Below are 22874 nucleotides of genomic sequence, written 5' to 3'. Positions count from 1 at the left end.
TTATTGTTGTATTGTGGGCTCGGCCTCATGTAAGCCGCACCAAGTCCCTTGGGGAGATGGTAGTGGGGTACAAATAAAGTTTAATAATTAATAATTTAATAATGGACTCCCATAGTCAAGTAAAGATTTTCAAGGTACGGTCACAGCTGGTGCACAAGTCTCCATTGCACAGAGGCCCTCTTGGCCACTGCTGATGCCTGAGCATCAAGTGTCAGCGCTGAGTCCAGGAGGACCCCCAGACTGCGGACCTGTGTCTTTAGAGAGAGTGTAACCCCATCAAGCGTAGGTTGCCACCTTATATCCTGATCCGTTGAGTGACTGACCTGGAGGACCTCTGTCTTGTCAGAGTTAAGCTTCAGCTTGTTTGCTCTCATCCAGCTCATCAAAACAGCCAGGAGCTTCCTTGGCATTTGGTGGAAAAGACTAGCAGAGTTGAGCGTCATCTCAGTAGAGATGGCACCCAACTCCAAATATATATATATGACATAGAGGAAATTCCATCTGAACACGAAGAAACCGTTCAGGAGTGGAACTCTCTGCCCCGGAGTGTGGTGGAGGCTCCTTCTTTGGAAGCTTTTAAACAGAGGCTGGATGGCCATCTGTCAGGGGTGATTTGAATGCAACATTCCTGCTTCTTGGCAGGGGGTTGGACTAGATGGCCCATGAGGTCTCTTCCAACTCTTTGAGTCTATGATTCTATGATTCTATTTGAGTCATTTAAGGCTGATGAAACCTTGACTGATAATTCCACACACAAAAAAACCTGAGAGGGCAGATGCCATCATTTGGTGACCCACTTGGTCCAAGTGTGGGATGGGCTTTGTCTCCTACCAGCAACAATAATAATAATCTTTATTTATACCCTGCCACCATCTCCCCAAGGGGGACTCGGGGTGGCTTACATGAGGCCACGCCCATCAATACAGAAAACACAATAATCATTAAAAAAAACATAAAATGCAAACCAATGTAAATATGCAGAATCTATATATATATAAATGCTCTGTGCATAATGAGTTCCTTAAAAACAAAAGAACCCATGAACCAAATTTGGCAACAAAATGTTTCACAACATAAGGAGTGACCATCACTCAAAAAATTATGTTTTTGTCATTTGGGAGTTGTAGTTGCTGGGATTTATAGTTCACCTACAATCAAAGAGCATTCTGAACTCCATCAACGATGGAATTGAACCAAATTTGGCACACAGAACTCCCATGACCAACAGAAAATACTGGAAGGGTTTGGTGGGCATTGACCTTGAGTTTGGGAGTTGTAGTTCACCTACACTCAGAGAGCACTGTGGACTCAAACAATGATGGATCTGGACCAAACTTGGCACAAGCACTCAATACGCCGAAATATGAACACAGATGGAGTTTGGGGAAAATAGACCTTGACATTTGGGAGTTGTAGTCCCTTGGATTTGCAGTTCACCTACAATCAAAGAGCATTCTGAACTCCACAAATGACAGAATTGGGGCAAACTTCCCACACAGAACCCCCATGACCAACAGAAAATGCTTAAGGCCATCCAGTCCAACTCCCTTCACCAAGGCAAGAAAACGTAATCAAAGTCCTTCTGACAAAGAGCCGTCCAACCATAGATATAGATAGATAGATAGATAGATAGATAGATAGATAGATAGATAGGAGATAAGGAGTTGTAATTGCTGGGATTTATAGTTCACCTACAATCAAATAGCATGATAGAATTGAACCAACCAGGGCACACAGGACTCCCGTGACCAACAGAAAACACTAGAAGGGTTTCGTGAGCATTGGCCTTGAGTTTGGGAGTTGTAGTTCACCTACATCCAGAGACTACCATGGTCTCAAACAATGATGGATCTGGACCAAACTTGGCACGAATATTCCATATGCCCAAATATGAACACAGATGGAGTTTGGGAGAAATAGGCCTTGACATTTGGGAGTTGTAGTTATTGGGATTTATAGTTCACCTACAATCAAAGAGTTTTCTGAAAGCCATCAACAACAGAATTGGGGCAAACTTCCCACACAGAATCCCATGATCAACAGAAAATACTCAAGGCCATCCAGTCCAACTCCCTTCACCAGGGCAAGAAAACGTAATCAAAGCCCTCCTAACAAACATCTATCCAGCCATAGATATAGATAGATATATATGATTCACACACGCACAAATATAGTGTCATAGATTTGAAAAGGACCCCTAAAGAAGGACAATGATATGTTGCATATTCCAGAGTAGGCAAACCAGGCACTCTCCACATCAACACTGACAAAGAAACAGCAAGAAATACTGTTTACCCACAAGCAGAAAGACATTACATATATCAGAAACCAACACTTTCTCATTACTTTATTTTTCCAGATCAACAGACTGGGCCACAGCAATGCGTGGCAGGGGACAGCTAGTAACAATATAAATTCAAAACATCAAGCCACTAAAAATGATCACAGTGGGCAGTGGGAGATAGGGCAGTGTAAAATATCAGGAGGGGGATCTGGGGGATAAGGTAGGAAATCATTGAACAAACCAGAGAATAAAGTGCTTCTGATGACATTTCATGCAGACTTTGGTCAGGGATTATCATACATTTAGTCATTGAAGGCACATTGGAGCAGTGAAGTTTTCAGGCTCCTCCTAAAAATTTCCAGGGTGGGGGCTTGTCTAATATCTCTGGGGAGCGAATTCCAGAGCCGAGGGGCCACCACAGAGAAGGCCCTCTCTCTCTTCCCCACAAGCCGTGCTTGCGATGAAGGCGGGAGTGAGAGAAGGGCCTCTCCGGAAGATCGAAGAGGTCACGTGGGTTCGTAGATGGAAATGTGGTCATGCAGGTAGGTGGGTCCCAAACCATTTAGGGCTTTGTAGGTCAAAACCTGTACCTTGAATTGGGAAATAAATGGCAGCCAGTGGAGCTCCTTAAATTGGGGGGGGGGGGGTGGACCGCTCCCTGTAGCTCACATCAGTTAGTAGTCTGGCTGCCGCTCATTGGACCAGTTCGAATTTCCGGGCCATCTTCAAGGGCAGCCCCACGTAGAGTGCATTGCAATCTAGAGGTAACTAAGGCGTGGACCACCATGGCCAAATCCGACTTCATGAGGTACAGTCGCAGTTGGCACACAAGCTTCAATTGTGCGAAGGCCCTCCCAGCCATCGCCGACACCTGAGCTTCAAGCGTTAGCGCTGAATCTAGGACACCCAAGCTGTGGACCTGTGACTTCAGTGGTAGTGCAACCTCGTGAAGCACAGGTTGCCACCCTATACCTTGATCTGGCCTACGATTGACCTGGAGGACCTCTGTCTTGTCAGGTTTGATCCTCAGCTTATTCCCTTCAAAACACACATAAAATATTTACTGTACAATCTGATAAAGTTTCCTTTGATGAACAGTCTAGAGGTCAAGCCAACTACTTAAGCTGATCCTTTTTTTACTCTGTTGCAGCCACTTTAAATTTCGATCCCAACCCTGGATAGCTGACATCAGACTTTAAATACTGAAAAATAAATGTAGATTTCTGGAATAGATGTATATGCAAAACACTTACTAGGCTGGGCAAGGATTTCCATTACATATTTTTGTCTCCGTTAAAGGTTTGGTCTTTGGGCCACAGAAGGAGGAATTGACTCGGGTTTGATGATCTTGTAAACATACAGCTTTCGCTATCAAGTGTCCTATGGAAAAACCCAAGAGAAATAAGATGCACAATGATTGAATGGAGACATGTAAGAAAGAATAGTTTTGTAACAAGAGCAGAGAATAGCAAGACATTATGAAGAATGGGAAAGCAATCTGGTGGTTTTGAAATTCTCACCAAAATTGTGAATTTGCCAATCTGGGGATCTGTGGATAGTAGGCTTGGGTAACCACGGAAAAATTTGGTTCTAAACTCGTTTTGTTTTTAGGGGGCCCTTGCGTTTTGTTTTTTTTAATAATTCCGAAATTTTCCTTTTAAAAAATTCGAAATATACGAAATTTCGTATAATTACGAATTGATTCGTTAATGGTGGACGCGATTGCGCAATATGCTAAAAAAAACCTCCAAATGGGACAGGGGGAACTTCTGAAGCTTCCCTCTCTCTCTGTTGTTGACTGTTGGTGTGATAAAACAAACCACAACTATAAAACTTGCACCAGACATGCAAAAATAATTACGAAATAATTACGAAATAATTACGAAATAAATTGAAAAAATTGTTTCGAATCTAATTTACTCCTCACACTATTCCTGTATGGCTCAATATTGGATCGTAAGCTAATTTAAATACGAATTAAAAACGAATTACGGAATTAACGAACGAAACCGCCCAAGCCTAGTGGAAATATATACTTCAGCGCATCTGTGAAGCTTACTGTACATTCTAGATAAATAAAAATACACAGAATTCTACAAACATTTAAAAATTATAAATAGCTAAAAATTAGGGCTGGGCGGTTTCGTTTCGTTAATTCGTAATTCGTTAATAATTCGTTAATTTTTTCAATTACAAAACGATAACGAACCATTCTGGAGCAATTTTTTTAAAAAAACGAATTTTTAAACACGTTTTGTAAATGCTTCGTATTTCGTTATTGTATTCGTTTCGTTATTGTTCTGAGGTTGTTTCGTTATTATTTCCGCATGTCTGGGGCAAGTTTTTTGTTTAATTAGTGAAAAAAAATTATAATATCACACCAACAGTCAACAACAGAGGTAGAGGGAAGCTTCAGAAGTTTTTGAGGTTTTTTAGCGTATTTCGCGGTCGCGTCCGCCATTAACGAATCGATTCGTTATTGTTTCGGAAATCGATTCGTTAATGTTTTGTAATTTTTTTCACATTTACGAAATTTCGTAAATATCGAACTTTTTAAAAGGAAAATTTTGTAATTATTTTAAATAACGAAACGCAAAAACCCCCAAAAAACGAATCAATTTTAGAAACAAATTTTTCCGTTGTTACCCAGGCCTACTAAAAATGTGTGCCATTGAGAAATGCACAACAATATGTTTTAGTCAAAGAAGAAAATTTATATAAAATGTGCACATTTGCAAAATTACATAAACAAAATGAGCACCTAGTGGGACATATGAAGTTACATATGGAGAGGAAAAAACGACCGCTTTACCAAAAACTGAATGTTGGTTTGCATTGAGTTGAGAAGAATCCCTGCGCACCGGGATTGTGGCACAGCTGGCTGAGTGTCAGCTGCATTAAGATTGCTCTGACCAAAAGGTCATGAGTTCGAATCCAGTCCGGGTTGGAGTGGGTTTCCAACCAATTGTGTGTAGCCTGTTGTTGACCTTTGCAACCCGAAAGACAGTTGCATCTGTCAAGTAGGAAAATAAGGTACCACCTTAAAGTGTGGGGAGGCTAAATTAACTGATTTATGAGGCCATAAAGAAGACTCCAGCAAAGCATTCCAGCGGGGAAGCATGCGGGGAATGCGGAAGTGCTTCATCAGCGTCGCAGATGGACGATGAAAGTGACAGCTCCCTGGCGGCCAGAAAAAGTTAAATAGCCTCTGTGTATGTCTGTATATGCTTGTATGTCAAAAATTGGCATTGAATGTTTCCCATATATGTGTACACTGTAATCCGGCCTGAGTCCCCTGCAGGGTGAGAAGGGCGGAATATAAAAGCTGTAAATAAATGAATAAATAAATGAATAAATAAATATTATTTATTTCATTAATAGCTAAGGAGAGTCAAATGCCTTGTGTGACAATGTCCAAATTTGGGTAAAGGTAAAGGTTTTCCCCTGACTTTAAGGCCAGTCGTGTCTGACTCTGAGGGTTGGTGCTCATCTCTATTTCTAAGCCGAAGAGCCTGCATTGCCCATAGACACCTCCAAGGACATGTGGCCAGCATGACTGCATGGAGCACTGCCAAAGCAGTATCTATTCATCTACTCACATTTGCATGTTTTCAAACTGCTAGGTTGGCAGAAGCTGGGCCTAACAGTGGGAGCTCACCTTGCTCTCTGAAGTTGAACTGCCAATCTTTTGGTCAGCAAGTTCAGCAGCTCAGCGGTTTATTTGTTTATTTATTTACAGTATTTGTATACTGCATTTCTCAAAGAGGTTTACACATAGATAATGGTAAAAATTCGATCCTTTATAATTACAATTGTAAAACCGCACATAAATCATATTAAAAACAGTACATTACCAAATATCAAAACAGTTATTAAAACTATAAAACAATCTCATCAGTCGAGTCGCTATTCCAGTCCTTGTCCCATTAAAAGCTGCATACATCTATTGTCCGAAGGCCTGGTCCCAGAACCATGATTTTAATATGGGCATCACCATACATACAAAAATAATTTGATTTTGAAGAAGCAATACTCTAATGGCTTTTAGATAATTTCCCAAGTTAGCACATTATCACGATTCCTTGATATCTTTCCAGTGTTTAAATCCACTCCCATGAGCTCTTTCATGAATTGTTCATCATTCATCCATGTAATCAGTGTTTTTTGTTTAGATTAAGCCCTTTACATATTCTACATCCTCAGCGAATTTTTTAGTCACAAACTGATAATATATGAGTGTGCCGTGTCTTTTCATCAATATTAAACTGAGAGCTTCGTGTCTAATCACATTTTCCTCTGTTTTTCTTTTACTGTGAATGTGACACGTAGACTTTTGTGTGCAATGTTGGCACTGAAAATTGCCATTCTGAAAAACAGATGATTAAGGGAGACAGAAATTGGGCTTTGCGATATTCCCCGAAGAATGGTTAATTTGATAATGCTGAAATCCTTTCTGCTGCAGACCTTAACTGGCAATGGTGCCGCTGTGAGATATTAGGCAACTGTTCCGGCTGTATGTGACTCATACATTTTTTTGGTTTCCTCTACTATCCTTTAGGGATAGAAGGAATATTGAAAAGCTTTTGGAAAATGGTACAAAAATGTTGCAAAAACATGATAAAAACTGATTAGAATTGTTTCAGTTCGGAACTTAACTGTCAAAATCACATTGAGTATTTTGTTTGTATAGAAGCAGCTTTTTTTACACAGAAAATGCCAATTTTTGTGCAAAACTACCATATGTCAATTTTGTGCAGCATTTTGTTGTTCATTCGTTCAGTCGTCTCCGACTCTTCGTGACCTCATGGACCAGCCCACGCCAGAGCTCCATGTCGGCCGCTACCACCCCCAGCTCCCTCAAGGTCAGTCCAGTCACTTCAAGGATGCCATCCATCCATCTTGCCCTTGGTCGGCCCCTCTTCCTTTTGCCTTCCACTTTCCCCAGCATAATTGTCTTCTCTAGGCTTTCCTGTCTCCTCATGATGTGACCAAAGTACTTCAACTTTGTCTCTAGTATCTTTCCCTCCAGTGAGCAGTCGGGCTTTATTTCCTGGAGGATGGACTGGTTGGATCTTCTCGCAGTCCAAGGCACTCTCAGAACTTTCCTCCAACACCACAGCTCAAAAGCATCGATCTTCCTTCGTTCAGCCTTCCCTAAGGTCCAGCTCTCACATCCGTAGGTGACTACAGGGAATACCATGGCTTTGACTAGGCGGATCTTTGTTGCCAGTCTGATGTCTCTACTCTTCACTATTTTATCGAGACTGGACATTGCTCTCCTCCCAAGAAGTAAGCGTCTTCTGATTTCCTGGCCACAATCTGCATCTGCAGTAATCTTTGCACCTAGAAATACAAAGTCTGTCACGGCCTCCACGGTTTCTCCCTCTATTTTCCAGTTGTCAATCATTCTTGTTGCCATAATCTTGGTTTTTTTGATGTTTAGCTGCAACCCGGCTTTTGCGCTTTTGTGCAGCATAGCTCCAGAATTATGAATAGTCTTTGAAAACTACTTGGTTTTTGAAGAGCTTATTGGAACAGGAAATAAATTGCTAAAATTACTTGCCACAATTACAGAAAAACAAGTCCTTACAGGTTAGGACAGGCCTGTCCTAATTTTGCCTAATATCCATGTTTCTAATATCGATTTGTACGCACAAATTCAATGAATTTGATACGACTTACGGGGAGTAATTATATTTTTACACACCCCTAATATTTATATTTATTTATCATTGGACTGGATGACCTCCAAAGCATCTCACAACTTTGTAGTTCTATGAAACCACTCAGCCATAAACTATCCTTAAACCAGATGATTCAAGCTCACTTTATTTTGTGTCTTCCAAAAATCCCATTGAAAACACATTTTATTTTATTAGCTGAGCTTTTGTTTACAGAGTCATTTGCATGAAATGTTGTTAATGCAAGAAAGTACTGCATCTTTTGAAATAAAATCTGCGGTTAAATATGATTGAAATATATTTCCACCTGAATAGTCCTGAAAACATTGTTGAAAAAGAAATAATGTATTAAAATGTCATGGCATGATTTTTCTTGCACTAGTGGGTCTTATGTACAATTCAAGTTTTTTCAGCAGATGACTTACCCCCACCACATGTGACTGAACACTCAGACTGCACTGTCACCCACATGTAGCTGTGTCTTTTTGTGAATATTTTATTCTTGTTGACCAGCTTCGAGAAGGTGTACTGCCAAGCAATTCCTGGGTTTTTTCCTTGTAACAGGATCTAGATGGTTTGAAAGAGAAACAAGAAGATCAAAACAGGAGGAAAAGAATCCATTCATTAAAATTGTTGCATAATCTATATAAATAAAAATGTAATGTTCATTTGTGGGGTTAACATAACTAAAAAACCACTGGATGAATTGCCGCCAAATTTGGCCACAAGACACCTACTAACCCAAGGAGTGACTGTCACTTAAAAAATGATTTTGTCATTTGGGAGTTGTAGCTGCTGGGATTTATAGTTTACTTATAATCAAAGAGCACTCTGAACTCCACTAGTGATGGAATTGAACCAAACGTTGCACACAGGATTCCCATGACCAACATAAAACACTAGAAAGGTTTGGTTGGCATTGACCTTGTGTCTGGGAGTTGTAGTTCACCTACATTCAGAGAGCACTGTGGACTCAAACAATGAAGGATCAGGACCAAACTTGGCACGAATATTCCATATGACCTAGTAGGAACACAGATGGAGCTTGGGGGAAATAGACCTTGACATTTGGGAATTGTAGTTACTGGGATTTATAGTTCACCTATAATCAAAGAGCATGCTGAACCCCATGAATGACAGAATTGGATCAAACTTCCCACACAGAACCCCTTTGACCAACACTTAAGGCCATCCAGTCCAACTCCCTTCACTAGGGCAAGAAAACATAATCAAAGCCCTCCTGACAAACATCCATCCAGTCATAGATATAGATAGATATGTATGATTCACACACGCACAGATATAGTGTCATAGATTTGAAAAGGACCCCTAAAGAAGGATAATGATATGCTGCATGTTCCAGAAAAGGCAAACCAGACAATCTCCACATCAACACTGACAAAGAAACAACAAGAAATACAGTTTACCCATAAACATAAAGAAATTACATATATTAAAAACCAACACTTTCTAAAACCAGGGTCCCCATCCCGCAGTCAACCAATTTTGAATGTGTCCATCTGAAATTGGGTGACCGAAACAATAGGGATTCTGTTAGTGTACCGTCCACCTCGCTGCACTACGGTCTCCCTACCTGAGCTAGCTGGGGTGGTCTCAAGCTTGGCATTGAAGTCCCAACGGCTCCTCATGCTGGGGGACTTCAATGTATACGCCGAGGCTACCCTATTAGGAGCGGCTCAGGACTTCATGTCTTCCATGCAACGCATGGCAGGGGACGGCTAGTATTAAATAATATCTTTTAGCTCTGAATGATCCTGAAATTCTAGATGCTCCCAGTATAGCTGAAGACCTGGAAGATATGAGAGAAGCCTCCTTGCAGGATCATAACACATCTGGGTGCCCCCTGGGTAAAGTCTTCATAGACGGCTGATTCTCTCACACCAAAAGTGACTTGCAGCATGCAATCAACTAAACAAACAAAAAATTGGCCCTTTTCAGGACCAAACATGACAATAATCTCAATCAACATCAAAGAACAGCTGCTCCATCAACTGTGTCGAGATAAGAAATGGGAATACCTTAGATGTAGGATGTTGTGTCATTGGAGGAGGTTGAGCATCCTGTGGGGCAGCATAACTACAATATAGTCTCATGTATAAATCTCATCCCACATTAAATATCCATATCACCTTACAACACTTCACTACATGCTCCACGGACAATATTGTCTACGTACTCCAATGTCCGTGTCAATTATTATATGTTGGAATGACCACCAGACCCCTGAAAATCAGAATTAGTGAACACCGCTCTCGAATAAGAAATGGGTCTACTGACTCTTCTTTATATGCACATTTCCAAGAGAAGGCACACTCTTGCTATAGCTTTAAATTTTGTGCTTTGGAGAAGGTATCACCTAAACCTCATGCTGATGTGAAAAGGTACTTGTTACAGAGAGAGTCATTTTGGATTTTCAAATTACAAACACTTATTCCCCAAGGGCTTAATGATAGAATAGATTACACTTGCTTCCTGTAACATTCTATCCTACTTAAGAGTCACCAGTTACCATCACAATTGCTCTATCCAGAACTCCTTACTCAGAGCCAAGGCTGTTTACAGGAATGTAAGTAGACTTACATGGGTTTGAGAATCCCTTCAAACAATGGGGTTTGGGGCATTCTAGTATATCTTTTTGTTTATATATTGTCCTTTTCCTATCTAGTGAATCCTAAAACTATAATGCTGATAGGAAATCAAAACAGAACTGATAGCCACTAGGGCTGGGCGGTTTCGTTTCGTTAATTCGTAATTCGTTAAAAAATTCGTTAATTTTTCAATTACAAAACGATAACGAACCAGTCTGGAGCAATTTTTTTAAAAAACGAATTTTTAAATCATTTCGTAAATGTTTTGTATTTCGTTATTGTATTCGTTTCATTATCGTTTTGAGGTCGTTTCGTTATTATTTCCGCATGTCTGGGGCAAGTTTTATAGTTGTTTTTGGTTTTCTAAGGGTTTTTATAGTTGTTTTTGGTTTAATTAAGCTTCAGAAGTTCCCCCTGTCCCATTTGGAGGTTTTTTAGCGTATTGCGCGGTTGCGTCCGCCATTAACGAATCGATTCGTTATTGTTTCGGAAATCGATTCGTTATTGTTTTGTAATTTTTTCACATTTACGAAATTTCGTAAATATCGAATGTTTTTAAACGAAAATTTTGTAATTATTTTAAATAACGAAACGCAAAAACCCCCAAAAAACGAATCGATTTTAGAAACAAATTTTTCCGTTGTTACCCAGGCCTAATAGCCACCTATAAGAATGTAAGTAGGCATGCATGTACAATGACAACCTTTTTAAAAACTTTTCAAAACTATGTCAATTTGGTGATTGTAGTATATCTATTATTTTCATGTATAAATCTAGACATTTTAGCAAAACAATCTAGCCAAAAATATTTGGTTGACTTATTCATGGATCAGCATATCTTAACTATTATCAAAAGGGGAAGCATTCCATTTTCTGAGCAAAGGAACCACAGACATGATCTCAGTCTATTACAGAGAGAACCTAAAAGAAGCACCGGTCCCCTCTACTCTTTCCACTGCAGCATCACTTCTGGCCTTTTCAAATCCCTGTGTGGCAGCAACCAGAGCCAGCTGGCTCTCATTTATGCAACATAGCAAAATGCATAATTTTGGCCCCAAAACTACTGCTCAACTTATACATGAAGCCAATGCAAACACAACTATATACAACATGTTCTTCCATAGAAGGGGATTTCCAGAAGGCTACTGCCTTCAAGTGGTCTCACTTTACCTAATGGTAGGGCTAGCCTTCAGCCTAGCAATGGCACCTGAAGCTTAGCTCGGGTTTATCACTCATTGATAACAAAAACTCTATTTAACTTTCATCATGGGGATTCCAGGCAACTTAAAAGAGATAATTCAAGTATATAGACAGGGATCCCTAAAGGAGAGCTGGAAGAAATAAGTAATAAAGACACAAACTCTGGTGTCTCAACTCATAAGTCTTGCATGATGTGCACTCCAAATAACATTTTGTTTTGTCTGTGTAGGCATGACTATCTTTTCCATCATGAGCCATTTAATTTTATAATGCTATAAATTTTATGTGTACAGCCCAAAAGTCATTACCAGGGGAAGAGGGTGAGATTTCCATCTGTTTCAATTCAGATCATAGAAAATTCAAAGAATCCTCACTTTTGTACCTTACCTAAGTAGTTTTTAACTCTTTACAGACTGAATTCAAAACATGGGATACAGGAATTAGATCTTTAAAAACAGGAAAAGAATGAATGTTTTCATTTTAAATTAGTGCAAGGAAAATCATACCATGACATTTTAATACGTTATTTCTTTTTCAACAATGTTTTCAGGACTATTCAGGTGGAAATATATTTCAATCATATTATTTAACCGCACATTTTATTTCAAAAGATGCAGTACTTTCTTGCATTAACAACATTTAGAATCGTAGAATCATAGAATCAAAGAGTTGGAAGAGACCTCATGGGCCATCCAGTCCAACCCCCTGACAAGAAGCAGGAATATTGCATTCAAATCACCCCTGACAGATGGCCATCCAGCCTCTGCTTAAAAGCTTCCAAAGAAGGAGCCTCCACCACACTCCGGGGCAGAGAGTTCCACTGCTAAACGGCTCTCACAGTCAGGAAGTTCTTCCTAATGTTCAGATGGAATCTCCTCTCTTGTAGTTTGAAGCCATTGTTCCGCGTCCTAGTCTCCAGGGAAGCAGAAAACAAGCTTGCTCCCTCCTCCTCCCTGTGGCTTCCTCTAACATATTTATACATGGCTATCATATCCCCTCTCAGCCTTCTCTTCTTCAGGCTAAACATGCCCAGCTCCTTAAGCCGCTCCTCATAGGGCTTGTTCTCCAGACCCTTGATCATTTTAGTTGCTCTCCTCTGGACACATTCCCGCTTGTCAATATCTCTCTTGAATTGTGGTGCCCAGAATTGGACACAATATTCCACCTGCAGAAAAGCTTCATTTCCACAGCTTCAGGGGAAACAGCTTCTGGGGAGAAATAGTCCCAAAGCTCTGGCTGGGAACTTACAGCCTCTCAGCCTTACAGCATCCAGGGGAAACGGTTTTGCAGACCCAAAGAACTCCAGCTGGAGAATCTACAAAGCCTTGACTGGTAGGTCTACTCGGGACCCAATAAGTAGTTTGGAACCGGTAGTAGGACCCACATCAGCAAAGCCTAGATAGTAGATTGCCTGGGAGAGGTTAAAAAAGGGTTTTCCTTTTAAAAGAAAGCAAACAGTTCTCAAAGCCAGTTGCCTGTCCCTTGTGGACAAGACTAAGAAAGCCACCAGTCATGTGTATGATTGTTGTTGAAGATTGAAAAAGTATTTGTTTAATTTGTTCAATAATAAAGGACTTTGTTAAACCTTTAAAGCCTCTAAAGACTCTTCCAGATTACTGCAATGCTCTCTACGTGGGGCTGCCTCTGAAGACTGCCCGGAAGCTGCAGCTAGTCCAACGCTCGGCAGCCAGATTTCTAATGGGTGCTGGGTACAGGGAGCAAACAACCCCTCTGTTACGCCAGCTCCACTGGCTGCCGATTAGCCTCCGAGCACAATTCAAAGTGCTGGTTTTGACCTACAAAACCCTAAACGACTCTGGCCCTGTTTACCTGTCCGAACGGATTCTCCCCTACGAACCATCAAGGTCTTTAAGATCTTCCGGGGGGGGGGGCTGCTCTCGATCCCACCACTGTCACAATCGCGGTTGGTGGGAATGAGAGACTGGGCCTTCTCGATGGTGGCTCCCCGGCTTTGGAACTCCCTCCCACAGGAGATTAGAACTGCTCCCTCCCTCCTGACGTTCAGGAAGCCAACAAAGACTTGGCTATGGAATGCGGCCTTTGATAACTGAGTCAACTTTGGTCCACATGGAAGGAGAATGAATAACTGTGAATTATGACCAGGAATGCTTTGACGACGTGGCTATATAAGTGTGATGATGACGATGTTGTATTGTAATATGTTTTTAATTGTGTAATGATGGTGCATTGTGTGGTTTGTATTTTTGTATATGAACACATGTTGTGAACCGGATCTGAGTCCCTCTTGTAGGTGAGAAGATCAGTATAGAAAACTTTTAAATAAATAAATAATAAATAAAATCCTTAGGGCCTCTCTATCAAGGCACCCTGGCTTCCTGCTGGGCACAAAGTGCACGTCCTGTTCAAAAGACAATCATTACAGGCCCAGCGCATGACAGCACAGCATGGATAAGCTCCCCCTGTCAGCTCCAGCTCCCCACGCGAGGACATGAGAGAAGCCTCCCACAAGGGTGGTAAAACATCAAAATATCCGGGCAACAACCCCTGGGCAACGTCCTTGCAGACGGCCAATTCTCTCACACCAGAAGCGACTTGCTGTTTCTTGAGTTGCTCCTGACACGGAAAAACAAAACCTGTTCCACTGACACAGAAAAACAAATTAAATGGACTTAACATTGCATATGATGGATTGTTGTCACTATTCAGTGTCAACTGATTTTTTTTAAAAAGGAACAACCCAGATTCTGTACCAGAGCAGCAATAATAATGAAAAGGGAACTGTCACCATTTGGAAAATGATAATGCCATGGAGAAAGAAGGAAGGAAACTTTAAGCCACAACAATGGAAAACGTTATTAGAAACGTGCATTTGCTGTAATAACATACATGATCTAGGGAGCTCACTATTCACGATTCAATAGACAATTTTATTGTGTGGAGGTGGGGAAAGGAGTATAAAGAGAGAATAGGGAAGGTCAATTCATTTTCCAATCTGTTGGCCAGATTCTATTTCAGTCCATGAATTCTGGTAGAGATCCAAACCGGAAATATAGGAATTAGTCCAGCAATATATATATATAGCTTGGCTTTCTGCCTTATTACAAGACTTAAGGTGGAGAAACACCTAATACCAGGCGCATGTAAAATAATGCATGACATGTTATAGAACACTGGGGATTTAAGCAGCTTCTCTTTTGCACCCACCCACAGTGAAAGCAAGCAAATATATATTGTGCGTATGAAAGGCGCACACAGAGAGAAATTCTAATAATATCAGATGATAAAAATGTAAAAAATAGATCCAGTGATTATTTAATTAAATTTCCGATGCTGCTTAAGTGCTTCTATGTATGATTCAGAAAGTACAAACATTATATCTGCTTATCTATATAAATAAAAAATGTAATGTTTGTTTGTGGGATTAACAGAACTCAAAAACCACTGGGGGAATTGACCCAAATTTGGTCACAATACACCTAACAACCCAATGTATGTCCTTCACTCATAAAAACACTGAAAAACACAGCAGAAGGGACTTTAAAAGCCCCCAAAAACTAAACGACAATACAGAAAAAAGGGAAGAAAGAGGGAGGGAAGGGGAGAAAAGAAAGAAAGAAAATAAAAGAAAGAGGGAGGGAGGGAGGGAAAGAAGGAAAGGGAGAAGGAAGCATGGAAGCAAAGAGAGAAGAAAGGAAGAGAGAGAAGGAAGGAAGGAAGGAAGGAAGGAAGGAAGGAAGGAAGGAAGGAAGGAAGGAAGGAAGGAGAGTAAGAGGGAGGGAAAGAAAAGGGGGGAAGGAAGGAAAGTTGGGGAAGGAAAGAAGGAAGGAAGGAAGGAAGGAAGGAGAGAAGGAAAGAAAAAGGGAAAGAAGGAAGGAAAGAGGGAGAGAAGGAAAGGGGGAAGATGTAGAGAAAGAGGGAAGGAAGGAAAGAAGGAAAGAGAGAAGGAAGAAAAGAGAGACAGCAGAAGAGAAAGAAAAGGGGGAAGGAAAGAGATAGAGAAGGAAGGAAGAAGAGAAGGAAAGACGGGAAGGAAGGAAGGAGGGAGTGAAGGAAGGAGGGAAAGGAGAGAAAGAGGGAAGGTTGGCCACAGCAATGCTTGGCGGGTACAGCTAGTTACCCAATATAATAATAATAATAATAATAATAATAATAATAATAATAATAATAATCTTTATTTATACCCTGCCACCATCTCCCCAAAGGGGACTCGGGGCGGCTTACACAAGCCCAAGCCCAACAGTATATTACAACAAAATAAAACCAAAACAAAAAAATCACAATTAAATAGATAAAAACATAAGAAACCATGTTTACTGATTTAAGCAAATTTTTACCACTCACATTTTATTTTATTCATTTGCATTTTATTGTTGTTTTCATCTTATTTTGATATTTTGGTTGAATAAATATGATTTTCTGTGATCGCCATGTGGTTTAGAACGTTTTAAACAGTTAGATAAAATTCAGAGCCTTTCCTCACAGTCTATTGTCATGAGCAGCCAAAAAAAGCCAATGCACCCCTGGGCTAAGTCAACAAGATCATAATGTTCAGATCAAGGGACATAGTTGTGTTACTAGTCTATGTTGTTCAGACCTCTCCTGGAATATTGTGCTGTTATCAACACCGTATGATGGACATGTCCAACAAAAAGCAACTAAGATGATCCAAAGTCTGGTGTGATGATCCAAAAGCCTACCTTTAGACCAGAATAAGCTCAGGAATAGGCCCAGATTTTTTGTGGCATCCATTTTGTGTAATGGTGCCTGGAGGCAGCCATCTAAGGTTAGTAATTTCCTAGTGGAGGTGGAGCCTAGAAGCAGCCTGGGGGAAAATGTGGAGAACTCTTGTGATTGGCTGGGAGAAAGTGGGCGGAGCTTGGTTGAAGCACAGAAAAAAACGAGCCTTGAAGAGACCTTTTGAAATCTGACAGATAGTTAGATTCTGGGTTTTGAAGAAGACAGGTAGGAGAGAGTTAGAAAGAGGAGAGTAGAAGTTTGTGAAGCCAAAGAGTTAGAGAGTTCAGAGAGTTATTAAGGAAGAAATAGCTGGTATAGTGATTACAAACAGATCCCAGGAAAAGGACGGTTTGAAGTAAAAGGATTCTAGTCAGGAAGAAGTCTGCTAGTTTCCTGAGGGAGTTAAGAGTTGTTATTGGAAACCAAGAACTGAACTGTTTTAAAGTAACCAAATAATCTTCATCTCGTTCTTGCAATTGTTACGCTTAAGTACCTATGTTTTTGAAAACCACACAAATAAACATCTTTGTTCTTTGTTGACAAACATTTGCCTCAGTGTGCCACTGTGTGAAGAAGTATCCATAACAGTTTAGGGAGACAGAGTTTTCAGATTGGTGGCAGCAACCACTTAGAAGAATCTCAATAATATCCACCTCTGTGTTCTGCACCCTGAGTTCGGGTTCAGCACAATCCAGCTTACTTTCTAAACTCTGGTCAAACTATATATTCTACCAATAAAAATCAATTTGAAAAAAAAATCCTCTAAACCCATTTTGTCTTTGGTGGAAGCCTGATTCCAGAGCAAAAGATCCTCAGAATAGTATTAATTGGTGGCAGCGTGTTACCTTTAATTGAGGCAGCAGCCTGAAGATTATTCTGCCTCTCTCAAACCCAGATTTAAGTGCCCCTAAGTCTCTACATATATTGGTGGCAGCAGTGGGATGTAGGGCTGGGCGGTTTCGTTTCGTTAATTCGTAATTCGTTAATAATTCGTTAATTTTTTTCAATTACAAAACGATAACAAACCATTCTGGAGCAATTTTTTTTTAAAAACGAATTTTTAAATAGTTTTGTAAATGCTTTGTATTTCGTTATTGTATTCGTTTCGTTATTGTTTTGAGGTCGTTTCGTTATTATTTCCGCATGTCTGGGGCAAGTTTTATGGTTGTTTTTTGTTTAATTAGTGAAAAAAAATTATAATATCACACCAACAGTCAACAACAGAGGGAGAGGGAAGCTTCAGAAGTTTTTGGAAGTTTTTTAGCGTATTTCACGGTCGCGTCCGCCATTAACGAATCGATTCGTTATTGTTTCGGAAATCGATTCGTTAATGTTTTGTAATTTTTTTCACATTTACGAAATTTCGTAAATATCGAACTTTTTTAAAGGAAAATTTTGTAATTATTTTAAATAACTAAACGCAAAAAACCCCAAAAAATGAATCGATTTTAGAAACAAATTTTTCCGTTGTTACCCAGGCCTAGTGGGATGATTGAATGAAGGGTCCACCCTGCCAGAAGATCATCTTAGTCTTCAGCCTCTATTTAATTAATCAAATAACAAATAGTTCCTCTTTACATCTGGAAACCAAGCTTTATGATGAACATCTGAGAAAACTGAGATGTGACACAACAGCTATCTTGAAATATCTGAAGAGATGTCATGTAAAAAATGGAGTAATATCTTCTTCTACTCCAGAGACTAGAACTGATTGAATAGATTCAAATTACAAGAAATAGACGCTAGTTAAACATGGATTGTCTCTGAGTTTGGTGGACTCTTGGAATCTCATCGTATTGAGGTCAGTAAGCTGGGTGATAACGGAGGGATTCTCCATGGATCACCAAATCTGACATGGGAAAGCCATCAACCCGCATCGCGCCTTACCTTATCCCACAGAGGTAAGCATCGCTGTCTGGGTTCCCCCTGTTCTATGGAACATGGGAAGCTTCATGTGTTCCTGATGCTGCCTTTTACAACAGCTTGACTTCAATTCAGACACAGAGCCCCACTGGAAGTACATCTACGTCATGTGGTGGGATCCAGTGGGCTCTGTGCCTGAAGTGAGGCTAAACTGTCATAGGATGGGCAATTTTGCCCATGTGATGAAATCATTGGTCTGTGGAAATCTTTAAAGAGATACTGGAAGAACATGTTAAAGTAAAAGTGTGACAGCGCGAGTGGTGCCACCTGTGTGTAGAACTTTAAAGTGCAAAGGTTTAAACTGTATAACATGCCCAAACTTGCCTAGTTTGTAAATGTATAATTGAATTGATTGGTTATTTATAGCTGTCAATCAAGGTGGTTTGCACCAGTTATATTGCTTCCTCAGCTCAATGCTTGGCTCCACCTCTTCCTGGAGGAGGGCAGAGCTTTTCCTTTTCCATTCTACCATCAAACTTTCTATCAGATAGATGTGAGAAAGAGACTTGGCTCTAAAGCCCTTAATTAAGTTACCTCTCATCACCAATTCTAAGGTTTTTACCCTTGGGACTCATACTTCATGTCCAGTTCATCCTGGACAACGTTGAGGAGACACAAGCGCCTTCAAATCAGTCCTTTGGCATCAAAGGGAAGACTCTGTGCCTTTAACATAGGCCATTGGACTGGGGGTTGTGTTTGTTCCGACCTTCACAGCCATTGAGAAAAGAGGGAACAGGAAAAGCTTCTCAGCTGCGAAATCTCCTTGGACCCAAGACAACCAGAGACTGTAATGTATATTTCCCTTACCGCTTTGAAACTTCCAGTTTATTGCCTTAACGGGATAACTCTTTGTGAACAATAAAACCTATTTTGAGTTATTAGGCCTGGGTAACAACGGAAAAATTTGTTTCTAAAATCGATTTGTATTTGGGGTTTTTTTTGTTTCGATATTTAAAATAATTACAAAATTTTCCTTTTAAAAAGTTCGATATTTACGAAATTTCGTAAATGGTAAAAAATTAACGAATCGATTTCCGAAACAATAACGAATCGATTCGTTAATGGCGGACGCGACCGCGAAATACGCTAAAAAACCTCCAAAACCTTCTGAAGCTTCCCTCTCCCTCTGTTGTTGACTGTTGGTGTGATATTATAATTTTTTTTCACTAATTAAACCATAAAACTGGCCCAGACATGCGGAAATAATAACGAAACGACCTCAAAACAATAACGAAACGAATACAATATCGAAATACGAAGCATTTACAAAACGTTTTTGAAAATTCGTTTTTTTTAATAATTGCTCCAGAATGGTTCGTTATCGTTTTGTAATTGAAAAAATTAACGAATTATTAACGAATTACGAATTAACGAAACGAAACCGCCCAGCCCTATGAGTTATCTACAGTGTTTTGGTCCTTGGGAGTTCCAGTTTTCTAGAGGAAGGCAAGAAGCAATCCCCTGGGGAAAAGGTGTCACGTCTATGTCTCTTTCACTAAGAGTTTTATCACCCCCAGGCGCTATGGCATAAGAAGCTAGGCAAGACTATTTTGTGCCAACCACATCTCAGAGTATTCTGTGAAGTGGGGACTATGGGGGAGAAAGGATACACAAGCTGAGGCTTAATTTTGACAAAAGGCAGATGGGGAAAATATAATCTAGAGAGATAGGGAAAAGCTTGTTAAGAGACAAAGAAAAGCTGTAATAGTGATAGGACAGGAAGCTGGAAGAACTGACTAGAGTTATGAATGATTAAATAGTTCAGGGGTTAATACAGTGGTTCTCGACCTTCCTGATGACATGACCCCTTAACACAGTTCCTCATGTTGTGCTGACCCCAACCATAGCATAGTTTTGTTGCTACTTCATAACTGTAATTTTCCTACTGTAATGAATCGTAATATAAATATGCAGGATGTGTTTTCATTCACTGGACCAAACTTGGCACGAATACTCAATATGCCCGAATGTGGACTCTGGTGGAGTTTGGGGGAAAACAGACGTTGACATTTGGGGATTGTAATTGCTGGGATGTATAGTTCACCTACAATCAAAGAGCCCCTTCAACACCGCCAATGATGAAATTGAACCAAACTTGGCACACAGAACTCCCATGACCAACGGAAAATACTGGAAAATATGCCCGAATGTGGACTCTGGTGGAGTTTGGGGGAAAACAAGACGTTGACATTTGGGGATTGTAATTGCTGGGATTTATAGTTCACCTACAATCAAAGAGCCCCTTCAACACCGCCAATGATGAAATTGAACCAAACTTGGCACACAGAACTCCCATGACCAATGGAAAATACTGGAAAATATGCCCGAATGTGGACTCTGGTGGAGTTTGGGGAAAAACAGACGTTGACATTTGGGGATTGTAATTGCTGGGATTTATAGTTCACCTACAATCAAAGAGCCCCTTCAACACCGCCAATGATGAAATTGAACCAAACTTGGCACACAGAACTCCCATGACCAACAGAAAATACTAGAGGGATTTGGGAGTAATTGACAGTTATTTCAGAGAAATGTAGTTCACCTACCACGAGAGAGCACTATGAACTCAAACGATTATGGATCTAGACCAAATTTGGCACAAATACCTGATACATTGAAAAGTAAATACTGGTGGGGTTTGCAGGGCAGGGATTGACTTTGTCATTTGGGAGTTGGAGCTGCTGGGATTTATAGTTCACCTACAATCAAAGAGCTTTCTGAATGCCACCAACGATGGAACTGAACACAGAACTCCCATGACCAGTTTGATACCGGGCACAATTCAAAGTGCTGGCTTTAGCCTATAAAGCCCTAAACAGTTCTGGCCCAACTTACTTGTCCGAACGCATCTCCTCCTATGAACCAGCTAGGATGTTAAGATCATCTGGGGGAGCCCTGCTCTCGGTCCTGCCTGCATCACAAGTACGTCTGGCGGGGACGAGAGCCAGGGCCTTCTCAGTGGTGGCCCCTCAGCTGTAGAACGCCCTTCCTACAGAAATTAGATCGGCTTCCTCCCTGTTAGCATTTCGGAGGAAAGTGAAGACCTGCTTGTTTGAGCAGACATTTGAATAGGCAGTGTAACGAATATAGGACTATGGAACAATTGGGTGATGAGACTGGATCTTGATTTTAACTATGAGACGATAATGAGATGTTATGATGTTTAAATGATTGTTGTAATGCTATTGTTTTAATTGTTTTTAACAGTTTTATGATGTTTTAAGCATTTAATTTTGCTAATGTGAACCGCTCTGAGTCGCCCTAGGGCTGAGAAGAGCGGTATACCAATATAGTAAATAAATAAATAAAATACTGAAAGAGTTTGGTGGGCATTGACTTTGAGTTTTGGAGTTGTAGTTGACCTACATCCAGAGAGCACTGTGGACTCAAACAATGAGGATTCACCGTCTGTTTCCAAAAAAGAAAAGGAGGATCGGCGGAGAAATCTTCGGCCTTCGCTGCTAAAGGGGTTTCTTACTTACTTACTTAGGCGATCCCTCATTGGACGAGTAAGATGGTCTTCCATCATTGGTTTCCTTGTGGGTCCGTATGTGGCTGTGGAGCCCTATTCTTGCTCTGCATCTTCTTCCGCAGTGAGGGCATTGGTTTCCAGGTGGAAGGCGGTCCCGGTTGGGGTTGGCTTGACGCGCCTTCCTCCTGGCACGTTTCTCTCTTTCACTCTCCACTAGTGCCTCCTCGAATTCTGCAGCACTGCTGGTCACAGCTGACCTCCAGCTGGAGCGCTCAAGGGCCAGGGCTTCCCAATTCTCAGTGTCTATGCCAGAGTTTTTAAGGTTGGCTTGGAGCCCATCTTTAAATCTCTTTTCCTGTCCACCAATGTTCCGTTTTCCATTCTTAAGTTCAGAGTAGAGCAACTGCTTTGGGAGACGGTGGTCAGGCATCCGGACAACGTGGCCGGCCCAGCGGGGTTGATGTTGGAGGACCATCGCTTCAATGCTGGTGGTCTTTGCTTCTTCCAGCACGCTGACGTTTGTCTGCTTGTCTTCCCAGGAGATTTGCAGGATTTTCCTGAGGCAGCGCTGATGGAATCGTTCCAGGAGTTGCATGTGACGTCTGTAGACCACGTTTCACAGGCATATAGCAGGGTTGGGAGGACAATAGATTTCTAGACAAGCACCTTGGTATCCCTACGGATGTCCCGGTCCTCAAACACTCTCTGCTTCATTCAGGAAAATGCTGCACTTGCAGAGCTCAGGCGGTGTTGTATTTCGGCGTCGATGTTGACTTTTGTGGAGAGGTGGGGTTTCTAATACCATCAGAAATGTGTGTTTCTTAATGGTCTTTGGAGACCCCTCTGACACCCCCTTGTGACCCCCCCCCCCCAGGGATCCTGACCCCCAGGCTGAGAAATGTTAGGTTAATGTGTGAGTTAAATATGTCTTAATAAACTTCCACTTGTTTATTCCCTTTTTCTTACAGTTGTGCTTGGCTGTTCCT

At 40.9% G+C, this 22874-nt stretch overlaps 1 protein-coding gene across 1 annotated transcript in view; it reads right to left on the bottom strand.

Moving 5' to 3' along the window:
• Positions 1–22874, bottom strand: part of ADAMTS18 (ADAM metallopeptidase with thrombospondin type 1 motif 18) — a 219583-nt gene that overhangs the window by 40992 nt on the left and 155717 nt on the right. Inside the window, exons 17-18 of the mRNA XM_067471038.1 lie at positions 8391–8532; positions 3538–3664 (exon numbers count right to left, since the gene is read on the bottom strand). Coding sequence (XP_067327139.1) covers positions 3538–3664; positions 8391–8532 — 269 coding nt within the window. The remainder of the gene's footprint in view (positions 1–3537; positions 3665–8390; positions 8533–22874) is intronic.

The sequence above is a fragment of the Anolis sagrei genome, chromosome 8 (assembly GCF_037176765.1).
Source record: "Anolis sagrei isolate rAnoSag1 chromosome 8, rAnoSag1.mat, whole genome shotgun sequence".
Classification (NCBI taxonomy): Eukaryota; Metazoa; Chordata; class Lepidosauria; order Squamata; family Dactyloidae; genus Anolis; species Anolis sagrei.
This window is presented reverse-complemented; position numbering and strand designations above follow the sequence as displayed.